The sequence below is a fragment of the Camelina sativa genome, chromosome 7 (genome assembly GCF_000633955.1).
Source record: "Camelina sativa cultivar DH55 chromosome 7, Cs, whole genome shotgun sequence".
NCBI lineage: Eukaryota > Viridiplantae > Streptophyta > Magnoliopsida > Brassicales > Brassicaceae > Camelina > Camelina sativa.
The window spans coordinates 19,424,487-19,446,078 of record NC_025691.1 but is presented as its reverse complement, the minus strand read 5'-3'; the positions used below and the strand labels follow the sequence as shown (position 1 = coordinate 19,446,078).

The 21,592-nt window shown below is 34.3% G+C and overlaps 3 protein-coding genes across 5 annotated transcripts in view; all 3 read right to left on the bottom strand.

Moving 5' to 3' along the window:
- Positions 1,326-2,613, bottom strand: LOC104701570 (eukaryotic translation initiation factor 5A-3). Its single transcript, XM_010417286.2, has 4 exons — positions 2,421-2,613; positions 1,985-2,107; positions 1,843-1,899; positions 1,326-1,745 (listed from the first exon to the last, which is right to left on the bottom strand). The coding sequence occupies exons 1-4, from the start codon at positions 2,538-2,540 to the stop codon at positions 1,569-1,571; spliced, it is 477 nt and encodes a 158-aa protein (XP_010415588.1). The 5' UTR covers positions 2,541-2,613; the 3' UTR covers positions 1,326-1,568.
- On the bottom strand, positions 2,890-5,865 carry LOC104701569 (mitotic checkpoint protein BUB3.3). The gene is made up of 9 exons (XM_010417284.2): positions 5,499-5,865; positions 5,291-5,421; positions 4,923-5,005; positions 4,012-4,263; positions 3,812-3,884; positions 3,615-3,695; positions 3,454-3,535; positions 3,249-3,349; positions 2,890-3,145 (listed from the first exon to the last, which is right to left on the bottom strand). The coding sequence occupies exons 1-9, from the start codon at positions 5,604-5,606 to the stop codon at positions 3,109-3,111; spliced, it is 948 nt and encodes a 315-aa protein (XP_010415586.1). The 5' UTR covers positions 5,607-5,865; the 3' UTR covers positions 2,890-3,108.
- The window catches only part of LOC104701568 (cell division topological specificity factor homolog, chloroplastic-like), a 6,237-nt gene continuing 5,615 nt past the window's right edge, over positions 20,971-21,592 (bottom strand). The window contains exon 3 of one of the 3 annotated variants that reach the window (XM_019227719.1): positions 20,971-21,570. In XM_019227719.1, the coding sequence (XP_019083264.1) occupies positions 21,145-21,570 (426 nt within the window). In that variant the 3' untranslated portion in view covers positions 20,971-21,144. Of the gene's footprint in view, positions 21,591-21,592 lie in introns of all 3 variants that reach the window. The other 2 variants (XM_010417283.2, XM_019227718.1) reach the window with 2 other exon arrangements.

Sequence of the window (21,592 nt, the reverse complement as noted above, 5' to 3'; positions counted from 1 at the left end):
TTAATTTTGTGATGCAACCCCAGCTTCGTCTTTAAAAAAAAAAACATAGTGTACTTTAAATATGTTGTTTTTGCCAATGTTTTAGGTTAAAAGCATTAGATATATATATATATGTTATATTTGTTATATATGTTTTATATCATGTTATAAAATTGTAGCTCCAGTTGATAATATACCTTATGAGATATGCTACACAAATCACATGTCACTTTTTGTAACAGTTTGCATATCATTTTTTCTATATTTTCTGACCACTGATTTTGTTTTTTTAGATAAAGTATTTTTTTTCAAAATTCTTTTTCATAGTTTTCCCAAAAAAAAATGTGCCCCTTACAATGTATTTGGTTTAGATCAAAAATTTTAAGTTAAATTAAGTTAAGTAATTAATGTTTTCTTTCTTATAAGTAAAATTTAATAATACATCTTTATGGTATATGTTTCTTAGAAATTAATGTTTCACTTCAATTTTATTTTCATGTTTAGATTTTTATAAATTCAATTACATAACTTGTTTTTTAACTCCACCTTGCATGAAAATCTTACTTACATTCTAAAACTCATTAATCCATTCTAAGTTTTGAATACAATCATTTTTTGGTTATAATTTTAATAATAACATTATTACTAAAACAAATTTATAGTATTATTTTATTATTTACTAAAAGATTAATTATTGTTTATACTATTTTAAAATTTAATTAATTTTAGTTAATTCATTTTTTATTTATTTTTTACTATTATAAATTATAATTAATAAATATGCAATAAATGGATATTAAAAATAATATTTTTTTTATGTAAAAAAAATTGATTAAGTGGATGCTGATGTGAAAGAAGGAGAAGTGAGTAAAGTTAACTTTATATATATAGATATATTTTTGTTAAATTGTTTATTTCAACAAACCTTTTAAAAAAACTAAAACGTTATTTCAACAAACGTGAATGACAAATCGTCAATTTGTAATAATTCTTATGTATTGAATTGTTTAATTTCTGTAAGATTTAGCTGACTGCTAAACGGTTGAAAATATCGGTTGAAGGCATAATCCACTATTGGCAATTGTGCAATACGAGCTACGCATTGTTAAGGTTTAAGATCGAAATGCCATTACAACCTTAATCCTTACCACAAGCAAAACTTGGTTTTCAAACATTTAACTTCATTTGAACAATAATATTGAAATTTCAGATCAAGCACGAGTTCACTCTTTGGGATTTGTCACTAACACAAGTTGATGAAACTTCCTCCATTAGTATTCGAACAGTTAGTGACAACTTACTTAAAAGAGAGAGATCACAAGTATATTGACATACCCACAATCAAAAATGACATAGGCCCCTTAAGGATCTAAAAATATGACATTGCACATAGGGAGTATAACAGTCGGTTTGGAACTGTCAACAACAGTAACTTCTCCACAACCAAAACCAATAGTAAGATAGAGATGTAAGTGCCGTACATGAAAACACATGGGCTTAAATAACTAAGAAGACAAAAAAAAAAAAAGTACCAAATTTTGTTCTTAAAAAACATTCGACTCTGTCAAGACAAAATGATTACTTCATTATTACTTGGGACCAACTTCCTTGAGAGCACACATCTGCTCCTCTCCCATTGCAGACATTACAGAAACAACAATATCCTTGCCCTCCTCAAATCCATTCTTGAGCTGAGTGAGCAAAGCTTCATCTGTTGGCAGCTTCAGATCATCCTTAGTGCTACCATTATCAGTAAGTAGACTAACCTGTAATGTAATCAAAGAACAAAACCCATTCATTTTAAGCATATGAACAAAGGCAAAACACACAAAGCTGGACTAAAAAAGAACGAGTGTCACATACAAAGCCATCTTCAGAGATATCAATCAACTGGTAATCAACACGGTTCACATGTGGAACCTGCCAAAAAGAAACAGAATTAGAGTAAAAAATTACAAACTTAAAACACATAAATTCAATGGGAAGGGATCATCACAGGACGCACATCACAATTGTGGGAAGAAGGAACGATATCTTCGAGCTTCTTAGAAGTGAAGATATCAATGGCAACAAAGTGACATTTGGCGTGACCGTGCTTCCCAGTCTTTGAAGTTGATACCTCAACCACCTATATATATTATTATAAAACCCAACGCAAAAGCACCAATTCAATTAACCAATTCCAAAATAATCATAACTTCAAAAACAGTTCTAAGCACTAAGCACTAAACCTATAACAATTGAATCAAGCAAATTCAAAACCCTATTTAAGCCATAATTACCCAAAACAAAAAAAAAACAGAGATCTCTCTCAGAACTAAACACACCAGAACACAATTCCAAATCACTAAACCTCAAACATCACAACGATCAGGGTGACCTAATACAATCCAGGAAGATATTAAAATATTAATCAAAACGAAAGAGAAAGCAAAAAAAACCTTGCAGGGACGTCCCTTGATGACGATGTGACCACCTTTACGGATGTTACCGGCTTGTTGAGGATAAGTCTTAGAAGCTCCGGCGTCGCTTGATTCGAAGTGGTGCTCGTCGTCCGACATGATGGTTCTATTGGAAGAGATACACAAATTTTGATTTGAGAGCGAGCAAGTGTGTGTTGCAGAGTTAAGCGAGTGGAGAGTTCAATTTTTATAGATCTAGGGTTGCGTATTCAAAAATTATTACTCTTCTTCAGCCGTTGGATTTGTATCCTTTTACAATTTATTCAAGGGTTCAGATTTACTTGACATATCGCGTGAGGTTGACGCGAGCCATACACGTGCGGCTTTTTTTTGTTTCTTTTTTTTCTTAATTAAATAAATAAAAGTCAGATCGTAAATATTACGCGGTCCTGTAAAGATTCTATCAATTTTAATTAATTAAATCTTAAATAGTTTAGTTAACTAAAAAGTCTAAATCAAGTTGGGTTATGCTTATACATAAAACACAGAGACTTGAGAGATGATGATACAATCATTACATGTTGAAACGAGTCAATTCTGTGGAGCAAGTAACTACTAAAGAACAACTTAGCCGACCTAAACAACGTGCTACTAAAGAACAAACAAACAAAAATATAGATACAACTAGTAGAGAGACCTGAGGATTTCAAGAAGCTAACAAATCTTCTCAAAGCCTGTGTATGAACACTTGAGGTGCTTCTTCCCTGCAAAACACACGAGGAGGTATATATTGAAACAAGTGTTTTACTATGTACTGTCACTGTGTGAGTGTGATGATGAAACTAAACGAGGAAGAGTGGGACTTACTTCTCGTTAGCTGTTTGGTAAGTGTGGCTTGATGCAACAGCCAAGAGCTTTCCAGTGTGGTTGTATGCTAACGATGCGATGCTGTTTGAGTACCTTGGCAACTTTTGTCAACAAAACACAAATGATTTTACAGAGGGAAAATAATTAAAGAGCAAGAAGGAATATATAGAGAGAACAAGTCATGTTTTTAGTGTTCGTTTGAAACCTCAAAGAGTCTTCTTCTGCTTTTAGCATTCCATGAGATCACATAGCCTTCATTGTCCCCAGTCACAAAAGTACCTGACCCACTGTGGGCAACAAGAAAAGAGTCAACGATATGATCAAATCATATGTACCCTTCTTATATGGTGAGTGAGGGAAACTTACCATGGGCTAAATTCGACAGCGTTTACGCTTACACCATCAATTCTTCCATTTCTACACTTGGGGTGACATCGGAAACTGTATCTGCCATGAATTTATGGTACACTTAATTAGAGAAAAGACTGAATCCAAACCAGTGGATGACCAAAATGATCATTTTGTATGTTTCAACTTTCATATTGTGGTCAGTCATCACTTACTTAGTCTCACTTGGGCACGATGTATCAGGGAAATCTACAGCTACTTGTCCATCTACTGACCCAACTGCATATCCTGTTCAATGGCAACAATAAACATCTTAGGAATCAAACCAAACATGAGCCCTGGTCTTTATAAAATAAATGTAAACTGTGGCCACATAACCCCAAAATCACAGATTCTTGAAACTATGTATATTTACCTCTGGAATAAGGTACAGAGGTGACACATCTGATTGGCACCTCCACTTGGGATGCACACGATCGAAAAGCTTGATCTAAGTTACGCAAATCGTAAATATGAATTGAAGCATCCATGCAAACAACAAGGTTGTTTCCAGATACAGTGATGCATCTCACTGCTGCACTAGCATCAGTCGTAAATACAAGACTTTCTCTTTGTCTTGTATCCCAGAATTTGATCTTCTCATCCAAGCCAGTAGATATAACTTCACCTGAGACGCATCACGCCGATTAAAGTCAAATGACTTATGAATCAATTTGCCAAACAACATTGTATAACACAATGTCTATAACGTTTATCAAAGTCTCTGGTTCAAAACTCAAAACCTGAAAAAAAAATTCCTCTGAAAACTAAGAAATGTGTATCTATTTCATAAAAATGACCAAAGATCCTATTATAACTAAGTAGTGGCGCAAACCTCTACTTGTAATCTATAGCATTTCGTAATACAACAGAGAAAATTATCCAATATCTTTTATTCAACCTATAAAAGAAGTGATTTGGCTGCAGGTATGTCTATAAATGCTTTAGGACATTCATTTGTCCATCAATATCCGGCAAAAGACAGATGCCAAATCACACAAATGACAAGAGATCCTATTTTAACTTACTAGTGGCACCAACATACATGTAATCTAATATCATTTCGTAATACAACAGAGAAATTTATCCAATATCATATATTCAGCCTATAAGGGAGAGGTGTATAAATGCTTTAGGACATTCATTTGTCAATCAGCATCTGAGAATCTACTGATCAAACTGACAACAATTAAGCACTTCACACCAATTGAATTCTGGTAAAAGACAGATACAATGCAACATAAATGAAACAATCATTACTACTTACTTAAAGTGTAACAAACTGACCTTTATCACAAGAGTATACAATGGATGTTGCAATGTCATCATGTCTTCCAATTGTATCAACTGTTCCGGCGTTTAAATCGTACCTGACAAAAACAATTTTTTTAAAGCACTCAATCTCCATTTCAAATATGTAGATTCATCCTTCATACAAATGAGCCTAGGTGGGTGTTTACCATTATAACACACATGAGTTCCTTATAACAAGAATAGTAGTGTTTACCATTAAATGAGCCTAGGTGGGTTCTAAATTCTATACAAATATAAAAAAATCAGATCTTTTCATGAAAAAGGTAACAAATTTGCTCACTTTCATACAAAAACAAAAGCATCCCAATTTGAAAATGTTGGTTAAGAAAAAAATTGCAAACCTTCGGATAAATCCATCAGAGCCAGAGGAAAACGAAGTTGAATCATCCTCGAAACAGCAATCAAGAAGAGCAGCTTGAGAGTACAACTCTAGACTAAGCGAAGAGCTCTCCACATTATACAATCTCAGATACTACACAAAATCAACAACATTTTCGTCAGTGTCTCTCGATTAAGAGATCCGAGAAAGAGAAAGAGAAGGAAACTTACGGAATCCCAAGAAGCAACAAGGAGATTGTTTGATTCTGGTGAGAATCTGAGCCTCGAAACCGCATCCTCTATAGGGTTTTCAAATTGAAGTCGATCTCCTCGGCTCATGTTTCAAAACCCAGAAATACCCAAACCCCACTTCCTCAAGAACCTCTGAAGCGGAACGAATCTTAAAATCTAAACGCCACTCTAGAAGAAATAAGACTCACCCCCTGAATTTCAAAATCCCAAAGTTCAAATTTTGGAGGCGATTGATGAACAGAACACCTGAGCAATTTTAAAAATTCGGGTTCCACTCACAAACGGGTTCCAATCAAATCTATATTATAGACTATAGAGCAACATGTTGCTCTATATATAGAGTAACTTTATTCTCACGACTATTTTCTTATGTTTATTCATGCTCTATTTTAGAATTATTTTATTTTACAAAAAAAAATAGAAATATATATTAGAGATATTTTATAGATCAACTTGTAAAACCTAAATAAATTAATATTTTACTCATAAAAGAATTATTTTATAAAACCCAATAGCAAGAAATCCAGGCTATTGTGAACCGAACATATACAACACATTTTACACATATGTTGATGTCCAGATTGGTAACAATTAAGATTTTAATTCGATAAAAAGGATGTTGAAATCCTCTTTATAATTCGGTGTCAGAGCAAAATAAAGTCGGGATACAAAGTGTGTTAGACGAGTGAAAACAACAAGCTAACTAGCTCGTCGATTTCAAATTTTAGACGGAAACGCAGTCAATTACTTGTCGTTTTACTAAACCTTTCTCCTCCTTTTTCGCTGATCCCTCCCCTAACATTGTACACCTTTATTTATAGAATACTTTGTCGGTTCGTATCTTCGGAAAGACCGATATACCTTTGTTCAGGCTTTAATATTCTTTGGACCTTTATGGATCGTTAACGGGCCGGACCTTGTATTGTTGAGTATAGATCCACACACAACAACATACAACGGAAAGTTAAACGAAATGAAAACAAGACTACAAAGCTTAGATGACGTTATTGTATAATCAAAATAAGGGTAAAGAGAGTCTAGTCTAATAACTGTCATTCAGCTTGTCAATGCATAGCCTAGAACCTTCCCGATTAATGATATGCACATCTCCAAAAAATTCAGAACCTAAAAGGCCATCATGCCTAAACTGAGAGTAAACTAAATACGCCAAAAAGTTATTCTTGACAGAACTTAGTATAGTGTTTAAAGAGGGATAGGAGGTTCATGATTAACCTCTCTTTCATGATCTGACAAGCTTGATATTTTTTTTTTCATAAGGAGTTCCTTTTTTGGATTAATATCCAATCTTCTTTTTGAGCATTCTCCTACTTCGAATTTAGAGTGGTGCTTGGGATTATAATCACCAGCTGAATTTGAGCCTGTAGACTCTTCTTTTCTGGAGAGCTCAAAATGAGGAAAGGCTAAGACATATTAAGGACCTGATTTCTTCTTAGTTTAAGGTACATGATTCTCCTGCATCACCTCTTTGAGAACATGAACTTGAGCGACAAGGCTTGATGGTTGAGAATTAGGAGCAGGGACCGTCTCTTCGAACTCTTTATTTCTTTTTTGATGAGCCTGATTACGGTGATTGTTGAAAAGATTAGGATTGACAGGTTCAAAGGGACACCTGGAAGTAGGATGCATAATTTTGCAGCAGTTAGTGCAATTTTTTTCCATCTTCTCGTACTGAAAACCAATCATAGCTTTATCACCCGATTGAAACCTCGCCCTTCTAAAAAACCCTGAAACGATCAGTTATAGAAACCTTACTTTTCACTCTTTTAAATGAAATAAGCCATAGGCTTTCGGATTTTTGGTTCGGATCGGATCAAATTTTTTGGATTTCGGATTTTTTGGATTGGGATGTATAGAATCCATTTAGAAACCGACTGTTTTTCGGATCGGATCGGTTCGGATTCGTTCAGATTCGGATCGGTTTTCAATTTTTTTTTAAAAATCCGAATTGAAACCGAACCTTATATATATGACTCAGAAAATATAATCACAACGCTGCGATAGCTCAGAAGCCTTTAGCGAGTGATCCATAACCTTAGGGTTCGTGGTTCGACTCCCCCTTCCCGCGATTAAACTTCAAATTTTTATAACCAATGGGCTCCGGCCCAAAAATAATATGAATCTTTAAACCCAAATGTACTGAAATTAATTGTGGATTCGGTTTAACAGATAACCGATCGGATTTCGGTTCAGATCGGTTTTTATAGAGAAACCAAATTCGATCCAAATCGGTTTTTCGGATTGGTTCGGTTCGGTTTGTTCGGTTTTGGATTATTTGCCCAGGGCTAAATGAAACTTAGTTTGTAACTGAATCTTCATAGTCCAGTTCCACAAGGTCGCCTAAGGATCTAGCTATCCTGCGAATAGATTTTGCAGAGATATAAGTAAGGGAACACCCCGGATTTGGACCCAAAGATCTATGGATGTTAAGAAATCCAATCTTGGTAAGTCATCCCATCTTTGCAGTGCAACAAACCATCTATTGAAGCACCATGGTTGAAAGCGTAGGACTGAGACCAAATCTCTTTCGGATTGAAATCGAAACTGTATAATACAGTCGTCCAAAACTCTGCCATGAATGGATGAAGATAGACCCCAAGCTGTAGGAAGATTTTCGGCTACTTCAAACAAGTTCTGATACACTGGATTGAGAGTTCTCGCAATCAAACTTAACTTGTTGCTGGCTAGGACTTCTTCATAGTCTAAGTTTGGAATTAAAAGCTCTGGGTCGTCTCTCCCTAATGCAAAATATTGAAGTTCATCCCACAGATCATTTTCCATTTTGGCTAGACGATGAGTTTTAAAAATCCGGAAATGGTTCTTTATATATGGAGGTAAAAGAGGGTTAAGAGAAGAGGAGTAAAGTGGAATAAAAACCATAAAATACTGAGAGCGTTATCCAAATTGCAGGTTCAAGGAGTAAAAAATAAACTGCAGTAGAAACAAAAAGGTTGGATAAAGCGAGATAAGATGGTAAGAAGATAATGGAAAGGTGGGAAAGGAGAAAGTCAACTTCCTAAGTAAAATATTTGTATAAAGGACAAGGAACTATTAATCAAACCTCTTCCTTTTAGATAAACGAAAGATTTAAGGTATATTTAAACAAAGGTCTAACCCGAACCCAGAGACCAACTTAGAACTGATTCCTCCCTTCTAAATCAAAAAGAGGTTTAAGCCAAGCTAGAGCACCCATTGATACATAGGACTGGAAAAGATTATATAAGTACACTACGGGCAATATAGTAAGCTCCTTTATTTGAAGAAGATTGAGTGATCTCCATTTTCCAGTCCTTTATAAAACTAAGACTTCTTCTAAATTCTGAAACATGATATTTGAATGAAGGCCATTCTTGAGGATTGTTAACTGCATTTACCATTTCAAAAGCTTCAGAAAAGAAGATCACTTGATTAATTCTGTGAGAAGCCATGCTATCTATAGCCCACAAAATACTCTGAAACTTAGCATCCAACAAGCATGAAATGTTAGAGAATGACCGCCGACTATGCATCCTAACTGTGCCTGTCCAATCTCTTAAAACCCAAAAAAAACCACCTATTCTAGAATGTTTACACCAGGCCATCCCGATATTGCATATCAGCCATAACCTAGACGGATTAATCCAATCCAACTGAACCTTTCCTCTGTCAAAAACTTTAGAACTAACATAACGAGTTTCTATACCTTGAGCGTGAAACGAAGATGTTTCTTCCTCTCTGATTTTGATAACCAATGCCATTAAATCCTTTGATTTACCTTAAAAAAAAGAAATCATTCCCGTGTTTCCAAAGATACCAAAGTATCCAAGGGAAACTCCTCCTGATATAAAGGGGAAGGTTTTGATTCTTCTCTGTAGTCATTAAGTAGGAGAGATTAGCGAATTCAGAGGTATTATGAAACCCCTTTCAGGGACTGAAAAATCCGATAGAGCCCAGACTTGTCTAGCAATAGAACAAGAGAGTAAAACATGATTATAGACTCTTTTTCTAGTACACAAAACTGGCATCTCACGTCTTTACTCAACCCTCTACTTTCTCATCTATCTGCAACAGCAATTGCCCCACTTAATGCTCTCGAAACAAAATTTTTAATTTTTGGAGAAGTTTGTAAAGACCACACCTGAGTCTTTAAAACATTGAGAGAGGGTCGCGCTTCAAATTCAAAAAGCAGATCATGCTTTTTCAATATACATGCTAGGTCATAGCCGAACTTGACTGAGTAATCTCCAGTTTTAGTATATATCCAGCTCCACAAATCAGATCTTGAAATCACTGGCTTATTTGCTAAGATAATACTCACATCTCTTGGATAAAATAACTCTAATAATTCTCTTTTCCAATTTTTGATAGAGAAGTCAATTAGAAATGATACCTTTAAGTCCAAATTGATGAAGATATTTTTCATTAGAGGAATTCTTCTTCTTTCATCGAAAATCCATGGATCTGCCCAAACATAATTATTTTGACCATTACCAATCATCCTTTTTAATCCTTTCATTAGAAGTTCTCGGCCATGCAGAACACTTCTTCAGATATAGGAATGTTGATAGCCCATTACTGCTGTTAAATTCTCATTGTTAACAAAATATCTACTTTTCATAACTTTAGCAAATAGGCAGTCAGGATATTGAATTATCCTCCATGTTTGTTTGGCTAATAATGCTTGATTAAAAGCTTGCAAATCCTTGAAACCTATTCCTCCTTGCTCTTTTGTTAAACAAAGCTTCTCCCAGCTTATCCAGTGTATCTTTCTCTTGTGTTCCAAAGAATTCCACCAAAAACTAGTCATTCCAGAGGTAATTTTTTCACAGGTTGCCATAGGCACCTTGAAACAAGTCATTGCATAAATAGGTAGAGCCATTGCTATTGCCTTCAAAATAATTTCTTTGCCCCCAAGAGATAAGGTACGTTCTGTAACATTCGTGAACCGGAATTCCGGTTTGGGATGTGCATCGATCGATGCTAGTGTAGTGTCGATCGATGCAAGGTCGGTTTTGTGCGGTTCGACTTAAGTTAAACGCGTGTGTTAGCTGTGTTTTGGGGAATGGGAGACCCTTAAGTCGAGTTGTTTGTCGTCATTAGTGTTTTTTAGCCGCTTTCGAGGAAAAAGAAAGAGAGAAAAAAAGTTCTAGAGTTCTTAAGTGTTTTGGTGAGATTCTTGGATTTTGGTGGTTGTTTTTGGGAGATCTGAAGCCCGGATCATTGTAGGAGTTTCCTAGGAGGGTAGATCTTCTTGTTTGAGGTTCAGAATCTTCTTGGCAAAGGTGAGTTTATGACCATGACTTATATAAGCTTGAGTTTTCTCTCATCTGCTTGTTTATGTGTTGTTTGGCTTGTTATAACGTTATTTGAGGCTTTGTGAAGCTTACTTGTGGCTTGAGATCGAGTTTTTGATGGTTTAGGAACGATGATCCGGCGAGAAGCTTCGGGAAAAAGTGATGCTCGACAGGTGCGTCGATCGATGCACTTTGTGTATCGGTCGATGCAATTGTGAGGATGGTGCGATTTGACCTAGGAGCATCAGTTGATGCCATGTAAAGGCGTCGATCAATGCAACTAGGGATTTCGTAAAATGTCGAGCATGTGTCGGTCGATGCAGTGTTAGTGTCGGTCGATGCTGGTTAGTCTTGCATCAGTCTATGCAAGCTTGTGTGAGTCGATGCAACCCATGTTGGTGTCGGTCGATGCATGGATGGTGTCGGTTGATGCAGTTCCTGGTTTGTTTGTTGATTGTTACTTGATGGTTAGAGTATCTCAATTGCTTGTGTATATATCCAAGTAGATGGGAGGATTGCCTCACTGAATGTTTATAAAATACTCATGCATCTCAATTTGTGTTTGCGGTGTAGGTAAAGGCAAAGTGTGATCATGTAATCAAGGCTATGAAGAGGAGGATGTTCTAAAAGCTCGGTTGTTTGCTCTGTGTCTTTGTTAGGATGCTACAGTGGAACTTAGTGGTCTAGAACGGATGTAAGGATTGCTGGTTTATGATTTGTTTTATGTTCCTCGATTGTTGTTGGATTGATATTATGTTATTTCTTTAATGGTTATTGATTTTTGGGTTTATTATTGTTATCCGCTATTGTTATTGATTGAGATAGGTTGCTAGTGAGTATGAGATCACTAGATATTGAGATTAAAAAAAAACGGGTCGGGTTGGTTCACATTCAAACCCGCCGGATAACTTTGACTTCAATCGATCAAAAATATAATCTATCATATCAACTTTAAAACTACTAAAGCATTATGGAAGACCTAAGTGTTGGTACCACGGATGTTCACTTTGGTTCCTTCAATTGGGCCCAAGCAAGACGAAGTGGGCTAGGACAAGTAATGGGCCCAATTTGCACGAGAATGAGAGAGGCCCGGTAAGAAGAAGTAGCAGCGAGGTGCAGGAGGACTAATTCACTTCGGGGCTCGGAGATACGGTCAAAGATCTCGACAACTGGACGTCATAAGTGAAGTGCGTGATTGACCGAGTGATTTTAGGGAGCATTAACTGTCTTGCTAGATTATAAGTATGTAGGAAGAAACATTGTAAGGGGGAGGAAAAACTTTCATTTTGAGCAATAATATATTACTTTCACTTCGCAATAGTTTTACACTTTTATTCAGTTCGGAGCTAAACGGTGGTAAGCACTCCCATTCAAGAAACACTCCGGGAACAGAGGTTCGATCTCAGTTCCCACACTAAGTATGATCCGGCCCCTCCTTCGTTATGAATACCAGTCATCAACTTAATAGAATGTTGAGTTTGTTGATCCACATTAGAGCCAAAAGTTAGTGATGATTTGTTCACATTAATCCTTTGACGAGATGCATCACCATAAGATCGTAAAATTTGTTGGAGAGATTCCACCTGGTAAAGAGAAGCTTTACAGCTAAAAAGGCTATCATCAGTAAAGAGAAGATAGTGAATAGAGGGTCCAGAAGGAGAAAACGACATTCCTTGAATTGTTCCTGCTGTTTCAGCTCTATTCAACATATGAGTAAGACCTTCCGTACAAAGCACAAAAAGAAATGGAGAAATAGGATCAGCTTGTCTCAAACCTCTTTGAGGAGATATTATCACATAAGATTGATCATTTATCAATACTGAGTATGTCACAAACAAAACACAGAACATAATCCATTGAATCCATTTTTGATGGAACCCTAATGCATTTAGTAACCCTCAAAGATAATTCCATTCCAGCATATCGAAAGATTTAGACATATCCAATTTTATTGCCATATACTCGTAAGAAATTGAAGGATGAGTTCTCAAAGCATGTACCAATTCATGAGCAATGGATATGTTGTCAGAAATTAATCTTTTGGAAACAAAGGCAGACTGAGTCGGAGATACTATGTCGGGTAGGAGAGAGGTTGCAGTCTTGAGGCTAGGATCTTGGATATGATCTTGTATATATCTGAGCTAAACTAATGGACATGAGGTCTGACATTAACTTGGAATTCCGGACTTTAGGTATGAGACAAAGCTGAGTGTAATTTCATTCAGAAGGAAAAGTGCTAGAATTAAAGAATCTCTGAAATTCCAAAGTAATTTGAGGTCCTGTGATATCCCAATACTTTTGGAAGAATAAACCTGTCATACCATCCGCTCATGGGGCCTTAGTTGGGTGGGAGGTATGACCGCTTCCTAGCATATTGCTTTGACTAGTAATGCCACTCCATGTACTAGTCATTGAACTTATTAAGGTTTCATTCATTTAAGTAGTAACTTTTAATTGGAAATCATGAAATAACCAATCAAAATTTTGTGGATTAGTTGACGGGAACAACTCAGTGAAGTAAGTTATAGCAACTTTTTCCTTAGAAGCTTCTGATTTTTGAGTGTTACTTAGAAGCTTCTGATTTTTGAGTGTTACCATTACTATCCATCAATGCTTGAATCATGTTTCTTGATCTATTTGCTTGAACTGAAGCATGAATTTTTTTTTGTATTACAGTCACCTTCCTGTAACCATTTTTCACGAATTTGTTGGCTCCAGTAAGATTCTTCCTCTCTATAAGCAACAATCAACTAATTCTTTAGGTAATGAACTTGATAAGAGGAAGGGAAAGCAGATGATTGTTCTTGTTCTAAAGCAGTCTGAAGCTGATTGATCTTATCTAAAGAGTTTAAGCAATTTTCCTTTTTCCAGTTACTCAGAACTTTCCTGCAACTACGAAGCTTATCCGAAACTGAGGAGGTTGAAGACGAACTAGAATTAAGCCAAAAGAGGAAATAGCTTCTTTTACCAGAGGCTTATTTAGAAATCTCTTATCAAATCTGAAATTCCCTCTGTAAGGACTACTGGAGGATAGAAGCTTAACTAAAATGGGCCTATGTTCTGAACCTCTCTTATCTAGAAATTTCTGATTAGATGCTGGAAATAATTTAAACCAATTTTTATTCCCAAAACATCTATTCAACTTACTCTGGATCCACAAATCATTTCGCCTTCCTTCCCAAGTGAAGCTATTACCATAAGATGGTATTTCAGTCATATCATAGTTCCTAAGCATATCAGTAAAAGGTAAGAAAGAGGCTTCGCTTCGTCTAGGGCAGCCCAGTTTCTCTCCATTGTTTAAAATTTTGTTAAAATCTCCTATCATACACCAGCTTTCTTTCTGTTAAATACCAATACTCACAAGTTTTTCCCAAACAAGAGATCTTGATGTGAACAAAGGGTCACCATAAACACACGATACAAAGAAATTTGTAGAACCAAACTGAACATGGATGTCGAGAAGATGCTTATCCACAAACTGAAAGGTTATATCAACATTGTTTTTCCAAAATAAAGCCAACCCTCCACTCTTTCCTATAGGATTGATAGTAAACACTCTATCATAGCCTAACCATTCCTGAATATCTATCAACACATTACTACTATTCATAGTCTCCATCAGAAACAAAATATCAGGGAAATGTTCTTTACGTATTTCCTTGAGTCTAGGAATATTCAAGTCTTGAGACCGTCCCAAACCTTGACAATTCCAGCTTAGTAAGCTCATTAGATTTTGGATGGTCCCTCAATTGGGACCATCTTAAGATTTGTGGTCTTGGCCACTTTGTGGATATTATTGCCTTCTAAAGAACCTTTTCTTTTGCCTAACAAGATTGTTCCTAAATCTAAAGGTAACTCAGAATTAAGATGAGGATAAGACATGGTAGCATCTCTTCTGAATCCTTTCGTAGTCATATAGAATGGTGATTGCTTCTCCCGAAAGTAAATTTATCACTTTGGAACGTCGAAGAAACTTCAAGACATTAAAGAGAATTTCAGCCCAAACGAAGTCCTTATTCTGAGAAATTGATGGATCATACTCAGCCTGAATGACTGGGCTTGGAAATTCAGCAAAAACCTTGATTGCTTCCTTCGTATGATGATTAACTGGTATGTTTTGAATTTGAACCCAAATTAGAGTTGATTGAAGGTAAGCAGGTGGAGGCTTTTCAACCCATATGTCGAGTAGAATAGACCATTGATTATACGTATGCACTCCCAAATTGAGGATCTTTTCCAAATCTTGTTCATATTTGAAGATGAATTGGAATTTATCTTTGGATAGAGCAACTCCCCTAACCCGATCGTATATTAGCCATTTCCTTGGCATATCGAGGACAATATCCAAGACGTTTTGACAATCCGGATTAAGAAGACGTCCTATTAAACTCATAGAATTTGTATCTTTTGATAAGAATTGAGGCAGGTCCAACAGATTGAACGTTTCATCTGCTTCTTCTAAAGACATGGCTTTGATCAAGTTGTCAATTGAATGTCTCTTTGGAAATAAATTAATATTCTATAAATTAATAAATTTTATTGGCGTTGAATTAAAAAAGGGAAAAATGCCAAAAAAAACCCGAAGTTATTTTTATTTGGACGTTTAATACCCAATTGTTTTGGATTGGAATAAAAATGCATCAAATAATAAAAACGTGTCATTTAAAATCTAAAACAATAAGTGCTATTATTTTCATACCTACGATTTTACAACAAAATCAAAATTCCAATTTTATCCTGATTATTTAATTAATTATTAATAAAAAATTATCCGTTTTCTATTAACTATGTCAAACCGGAAGTTAACCCCGGTTATCTCTCTTCTTCCTTCTCCTCTCTCTAATTGGCGTCGCCCCCGTTATCTCTCTTCTTCCTTTTCCTCTCTCTAATTGTCGTCGCTCCTCCTCTTATTCATCACCACCGCCTCAAGAAATGTCTTGCTCAAGACAAAGAAATTAAGAAACAATCTGTTTCTTTCTTCCTGATCTCCTTTCATCTCTTCTCCCTACGAACTCCTTCTTCCAAAACTTCACTCTCAAAAACTGCGACCAAGTTGAGTACTTTCACCCTTACATCATCACTCATACCCATCTCTCTCCCACAAATCTGCTTTCAACGCCGACATCACCATCAACAAAACCGCAGCCAAAAACGCAAGAATCTGCCAAGAACCATAAACATAAACTCAAGAAGCTTCGTAAGCGACGAGGTTTCTAAGAACTGTTTCTGTGTTGATGTGTCTAGGTTTATTACAGGGAGGTGAAACTGACCCGAGTTTGAATTGAATGAAACCGTTTAAACGTGACCGTTCGTTGTTGATTTGAATCTAACTCCGGCTTTGTGGAGATCTGAGACTGATGGGATTGCAAGCTCTTCTACAAGAGGAGGCTTTTCGATATCCGGATCCGAAACCGATGTTCCTGTTGTTGCTGCCTCGTGTTCTTGTCTTGTGAAGAGATAATCAGCAGAAAGTTTCATAGCCATGAAGCTTTGATATGATATGATTCTCCACCGGAATCTCAAGATTACATCCGCAGTTTGAGACGCGAAAACCCTTTTGAATTGATGCTTAATCTCTCTCAGAAACCTGATTGCTCTGTTTCCGCCATTGTCGTTTACTCTGTTTTCTTCATCTTCTTCTTCCTCGAGTTCTTCTTCGATTCTCGGAACGATCATCTGATAAAAGAAATCTAAGATATGATTATACTCATGAAACTGAGCCTTTAAAATCTCATCATCTTCACCGATCAATCTGATCAAAGACGACGTCTCTTCAATCAATTGTGGTGGTGGGTTTTCGAATCAATCCTGGTTTTTGGGAATGATCGGAGCAACGACGATTAGAGAGGAGGAATAAGAGATATAACCGGTTTAACTTCTGGTTTGACATGGTTAACAGAAATCCGAGAATTTTTATATTAAAAATTGATAATTAATTAGATAACCAGGGTAAAATTGGAATTTTGATTTTATTAAAATCGTAGGTATGAAAATAACAATACTTATTGCTTTGGGTTTTAAATGACATGTTTTTATTATTTGATGTATTTTTATTCCAATCCAAAACAATTGGGTATTAAAAGTCCAAATAAAAATAACTTCGGGTTTTTTTGGCATTTTTTCCTTTGAAAAAAGTAACAACATTTAATAAGATAATAATTTTTTGAAATCCTCATGTAAAATATGACCCTAATTTTATCATCAATTTATAATCATATAAATTTAAATATATATATATATATATGCTGATATAATAGTGTATACTGTAAAATTTCGAATTTTCTCCTAGAATACATATTTATAAAGTAATTGTTATGTTGTATTTTCAAACTATAATAATAGAAAATACTCTATAACATGTCAAAAAAATAGCAAAATTTTTTTAAAAGTTTTCACTTTTTAGATATGCATCATTTTCTTTTTTATAGTTTTATAGTCTATTAAAATAAGATGATTGAAAATATTATTCATAAATTTGAACTTATTTATTTCATGTGTATAAGTAAATTTGTTTATAGTATTTGTAATTTATTGTCAATAATATTTTCTAAATATTACAAATTCAATTCTAAAACCAGAAATTAATAACATCCAAAAGTCTAATCTCATTATGCTAAAAAAGTCCCAATTCATAATTTTTAAGAATTTAAACAACTAAAATATATATCTATAAATTAATAATTATTAATTTACTAATTTACACTATATAATTATTAATAATAATTAATTTACACTATAAAATAATAAATAATATTTTAGAGATAAATTAATACTACTATAAATTAAGAAAATGTCATGGTCTCATCATTATTAATTTACCGCGATTTTATTGTTTGATACTACTTGGAATTTTTTTTTAATTAAAAAAAAAGGTTATCCGAGAGGTTTTCTATGCCTCAAGACTAATATTTGGGACCAAGGAAAACAATGTTTACACTCGTTCATTAGAACTAATATTACTCGAATTCTCGTGGCCAATGCTACTTGAATTTAGGTGGCAAGATTTAGCTTCTTTTACCATTGGACCAAGGTAACTTGGTGGTCTACTTTGAATGTTTTTGTAGTCTTAGATGTTGAATCGGTTGAACGAATTAATTCTATAGACTTTTAGTTGTGTTTTTTAAATCATGTATCCTAATCTTCGTAGAATTTAGAATTAAATATTAAATTTCTTACATGACAAGGTTAAGCAAAATTTGTAAAATTTGTTTAGTTGTGCTAAACATGTACGACTTCTAGCCTTATCAAGGCTTTGTTAGCCTAATCAAGACTCAGTTAGTTTTTATCAAGACTATCCTGGAATATCCGCATGTTTTTTTCTAACTTTGGAATGATGTCAAAGCTTTCTTCTTTCCTTTTCTCAACTTGTCTTTGGTTTAAATATTTATATTGATCTCGTAGAAACCTGCAAAGTTTATATAAGTGCCAATGGCTGTCACGTGCTGATATGATCAACATTTGGTTGGCTTTCATGTAATCCAAGTGAATCCATGCTAAGTATAGTCAATCCCCATGATATAGAAAATATTTGAAATCCCTATCGAAACAATCTACAACATTAGTTAGACAGGTAAAGTTTATCCCCTAAAAATAGCCATTGAAATAAATTAAGGTGTTTTTGGTATCACATGACAGAAAGTAAAATATCTTACTCTTTGTGTACTGGTATAAAAGCATAAGCCTTTTTGAATAAATCAGTACTTTTCCACCACTTCCTAATTAAACTTGTCAAAAGTTGTCGCACTCACGCCTTTCCCCTATTTTGTAAGGACATAGAGAAACGGGACATAAATAATGTGAATCATAGAAGTAGAAGTGCAAGTAAAATAATCTTGAAAGGATAACATTGTATAGGTCAGTGAGTTTCTTGTAGAAATGGGTGGAAAAGAAACGATGGTCATCAAAGTTTTTTCTATTCGATGAAAGGGTGCCTTGCTACAAAAACCTAGACAAATTAGGTAACAACCCGCACTTATGCGCGGAATAAATCAATTTAAATAAAATTATCAGGAGTAAAATTATAATTATTGAATTAATATAAATTTTTGTCAAACGTAGTTTATAATTAAAGTATTTTTAATTCAAGTATTGATATTATATTATTATTTATGGCAACATGTCTTTTCTTCAATTTATTGAAACAGGACAAATGATTAAATAAATAAAAAGATATTTTTAAAATTTTGGAAATTTTCAGTGTAATATGCTTTTACATAAAATGTAAAGATATGAGTACTGTTAAGTTCAAATTTTTATTTTAATTTGCTGATTTTTTTGTTACATTCATTTCTTTTTTTTAGTTTTTGGGAAAAAATTTTGGTATATTATTTGATGAATAACTATTTTTACTAATAAAATTAGATGTTACATTTTAAAAAAATTTTAAAAGTACACATTAACAAAATTTAGTACAGGTTAAAAAAAGAAAAATGTAACAATATTTATTCTTATTATTTTTTGGTTAAACATATAATGGCATGTATTGTAAATAGTACAAGGATTTAACTCGCGGTACACCGAGGGCAATATTTTTAATTTTAAAATTTTAAAATTTATATTGTATTTATTTGTTATTTTATTATTATTTTATTAATTTTAAAAATATAAATTTTACAGGTATTTGATATAAGTATTCAAAGTATAGGATTTTTGTAGTGTTTTCAAGGTTTTAAGTTTTAACCCGTGTGGTATATGTATAGTATAGTAATACATTTATCTCCTGGTACACATCTAAAAGTGTTTAAAAAAAATCAATTCCACTTAACTCTCTATATGGGATTAATGCCAACCCGTCTCACCAAAATCAAAATAAGTTTTTGCGAAAAAATAATAATCAAAATAAGTTTTTGCGTAAAAAAAAATCAAAATAATCAAACATACCGTGTAACCATGTCTTTTTTGACTGATGTTTGGATTTTCATTCCCTGAAATGATTAAAGCAGCATAATAAGATTCATGTGAATAATAAAAGAGAATATATGGAAATTATGTTTTTGTGTGATTCTTACAGTGCCAAGATCAGCTCCAGGATTTCCGCAGTGCTGCTTGTGTATTGACGCCACAAGTGAAGGACTTTCACTTGCACCCTCCATGCCGTCTTGTAAGGGCGGACATCTCTCAAAAAAACAAATGTTGCAGCCATTTCTCTTTTAGATATGAGGTTGTAGGTTTTGGTTATAGATGTTTTGTATAGTTTTTGAAGTTGATATTTATATATCTAAATATGCTTGATGAGGAAGGAGTCTTTTATCGAGACCAATAAAAGCAAAATTTAATTGTATTCCGTTTTTAGTTGTTTATATTATTACCAAACAATATTCAGTTTCTAAATAAAATATATACTGAATTAAATGTATGTTTTCTTGCTAAAGTTAAATATTTGTGAATATTGGTTTTCAAATCATTCTAAAATTGGATTTTCGGTTTAGGAAATTTATTAATGTTAATATAATTATGAAGATTGTAAACTTTTTTTATGGAAAATATGTTGTATGTCATTTAAATTTGAGAGATTATAGCATCTATAAAAATAGTTTTGGAGATGTAATGGGTTAAAACTTTAGTGGGTAGAGTTGTTTTTGGAAAAATCGGAATGTATAGATGTTGTTAAGATTTTATGGCAATAAATGTAACAAATGTTGGTCAATTTAAGAAAGTTTAGTATTTGAGTTTCTCTGCAATGTTATTTATGGAATTATTTTAGGGGTTAATGTTGTAAATAAAACAAATTAAATAACCAAAACTTCAAGAGCATAACACAAAATGTACTTCAAAAATAATAATATAGATTACCAAATAGGGGTAAATTGCTAAAAAATGTCTGGAGCTCCCCAGCAACGACATCTCAGCATTTTTCTCAAAGTGCTTCCCATATAGGGATAGAACTTTAAAGGAAAGCTTTCACCAAATTGAGAGATCTGGAATTTAAGTATATTGATGATGAATATTGTTTTTTTCGGTTGATGAATATTGTTGATGATTTCGTTCGGTTCGTATCTAAGTTTTGATTAATCCGAACTGAAACGAAAATATCCAAATTGGCAACCTCTAGTTCTTAGTCCAATTTAACTTTTGCCATAGACACTTTTGTTTGAATTTAACGTATCATCCGGTCTGTGGTTAAAGTAAATGATTGAATCTGATTAACTTGATAGAATGTGTGAAAACTAAAATGAGAATTAACACTTATAAGAGAGAAGCTGCATATATATACATGGGGAGTGTCACGAAACTGTCTTTTGTTCTCTCAAAACTAAACTTCAAGAACAGCCAACACAAAACAGACAAAGACACTATCCAATAAATAACAACTCTAATCCCGAGAGCCTTTTTTATCACTCCGGAACATAAAAATCAAACCTGACATCAACAGAACCATCACGAGTGTCTTTGTATTCCACGTTGGTTATGGTTCCAGCCTCGTCCACGTCTTGGTACTCTGGTTTCACCCTCCTAACAGGCACCGTGACTGAGTAAACGGTCCCGAGGTCACCGTCCGTGGAGACATTCAGCTGAACTTTATCCTCTGATTCTATCTCTACGAAATCAGACAGTGCGTGGATAATGTTGTTGACGATTTTCCTTTTAGCTTCATCACTAACGTCACACCTGTCTGAGAAGAGAATCATCTTGAGCCGCTGCTTTGCGATTCTTGCGTTGGAGCTTCTTCTTGAAGCTGGCGATGGGAATATTACTTTCCAAGCTATGTTTAACCGGTCAAAGAAACTCATGTTGATGGCGTTCAAGAGAAAGCTCTCTATCTCTTGCTCAGCTGGGCTTGGT

Excerpts from the sequence above, each read along its gene's own strand:
- LOC104701570 (XM_010417286.2), bottom strand. The coding sequence starts at position 2,540 with ATGTCGGACGACGAGCACCACTTCGAATCAAGCGACGCCGGAGCTTCT. Across the intron at positions 2,108-2,420 it reads TCAAGGGACGTCCCTGCAAG|GTGGTTGAGGTATCAACTTC; the intron begins GTTTTTTTTGCT and ends TAATATATATAG. Across the intron at positions 1,746-1,842 it reads ATATCTCTGAAGATGGCTTT|GTTAGTCTACTTACTGATAA; the intron begins GTATGTGACACT and ends ATTACATTACAG.
- LOC104701569 (XM_010417284.2), bottom strand. The coding sequence starts at position 5,606 with ATGAGCCGAGGAGATCGACTTCAATTTGAAAACCCTATAGAGGATGCG. Across the intron at positions 3,885-4,011 it reads CTCTGTACCTTATTCCAGAG|GATATGCAGTTGGGTCAGTA; the intron begins GTAAATATACAT and ends GCCATTGAACAG. Across the intron at positions 3,696-3,811 it reads TCGTGCCCAAGTGAGACTAA|ATACAGTTTCCGATGTCACC; the intron begins GTAAGTGATGAC and ends AATTCATGGCAG.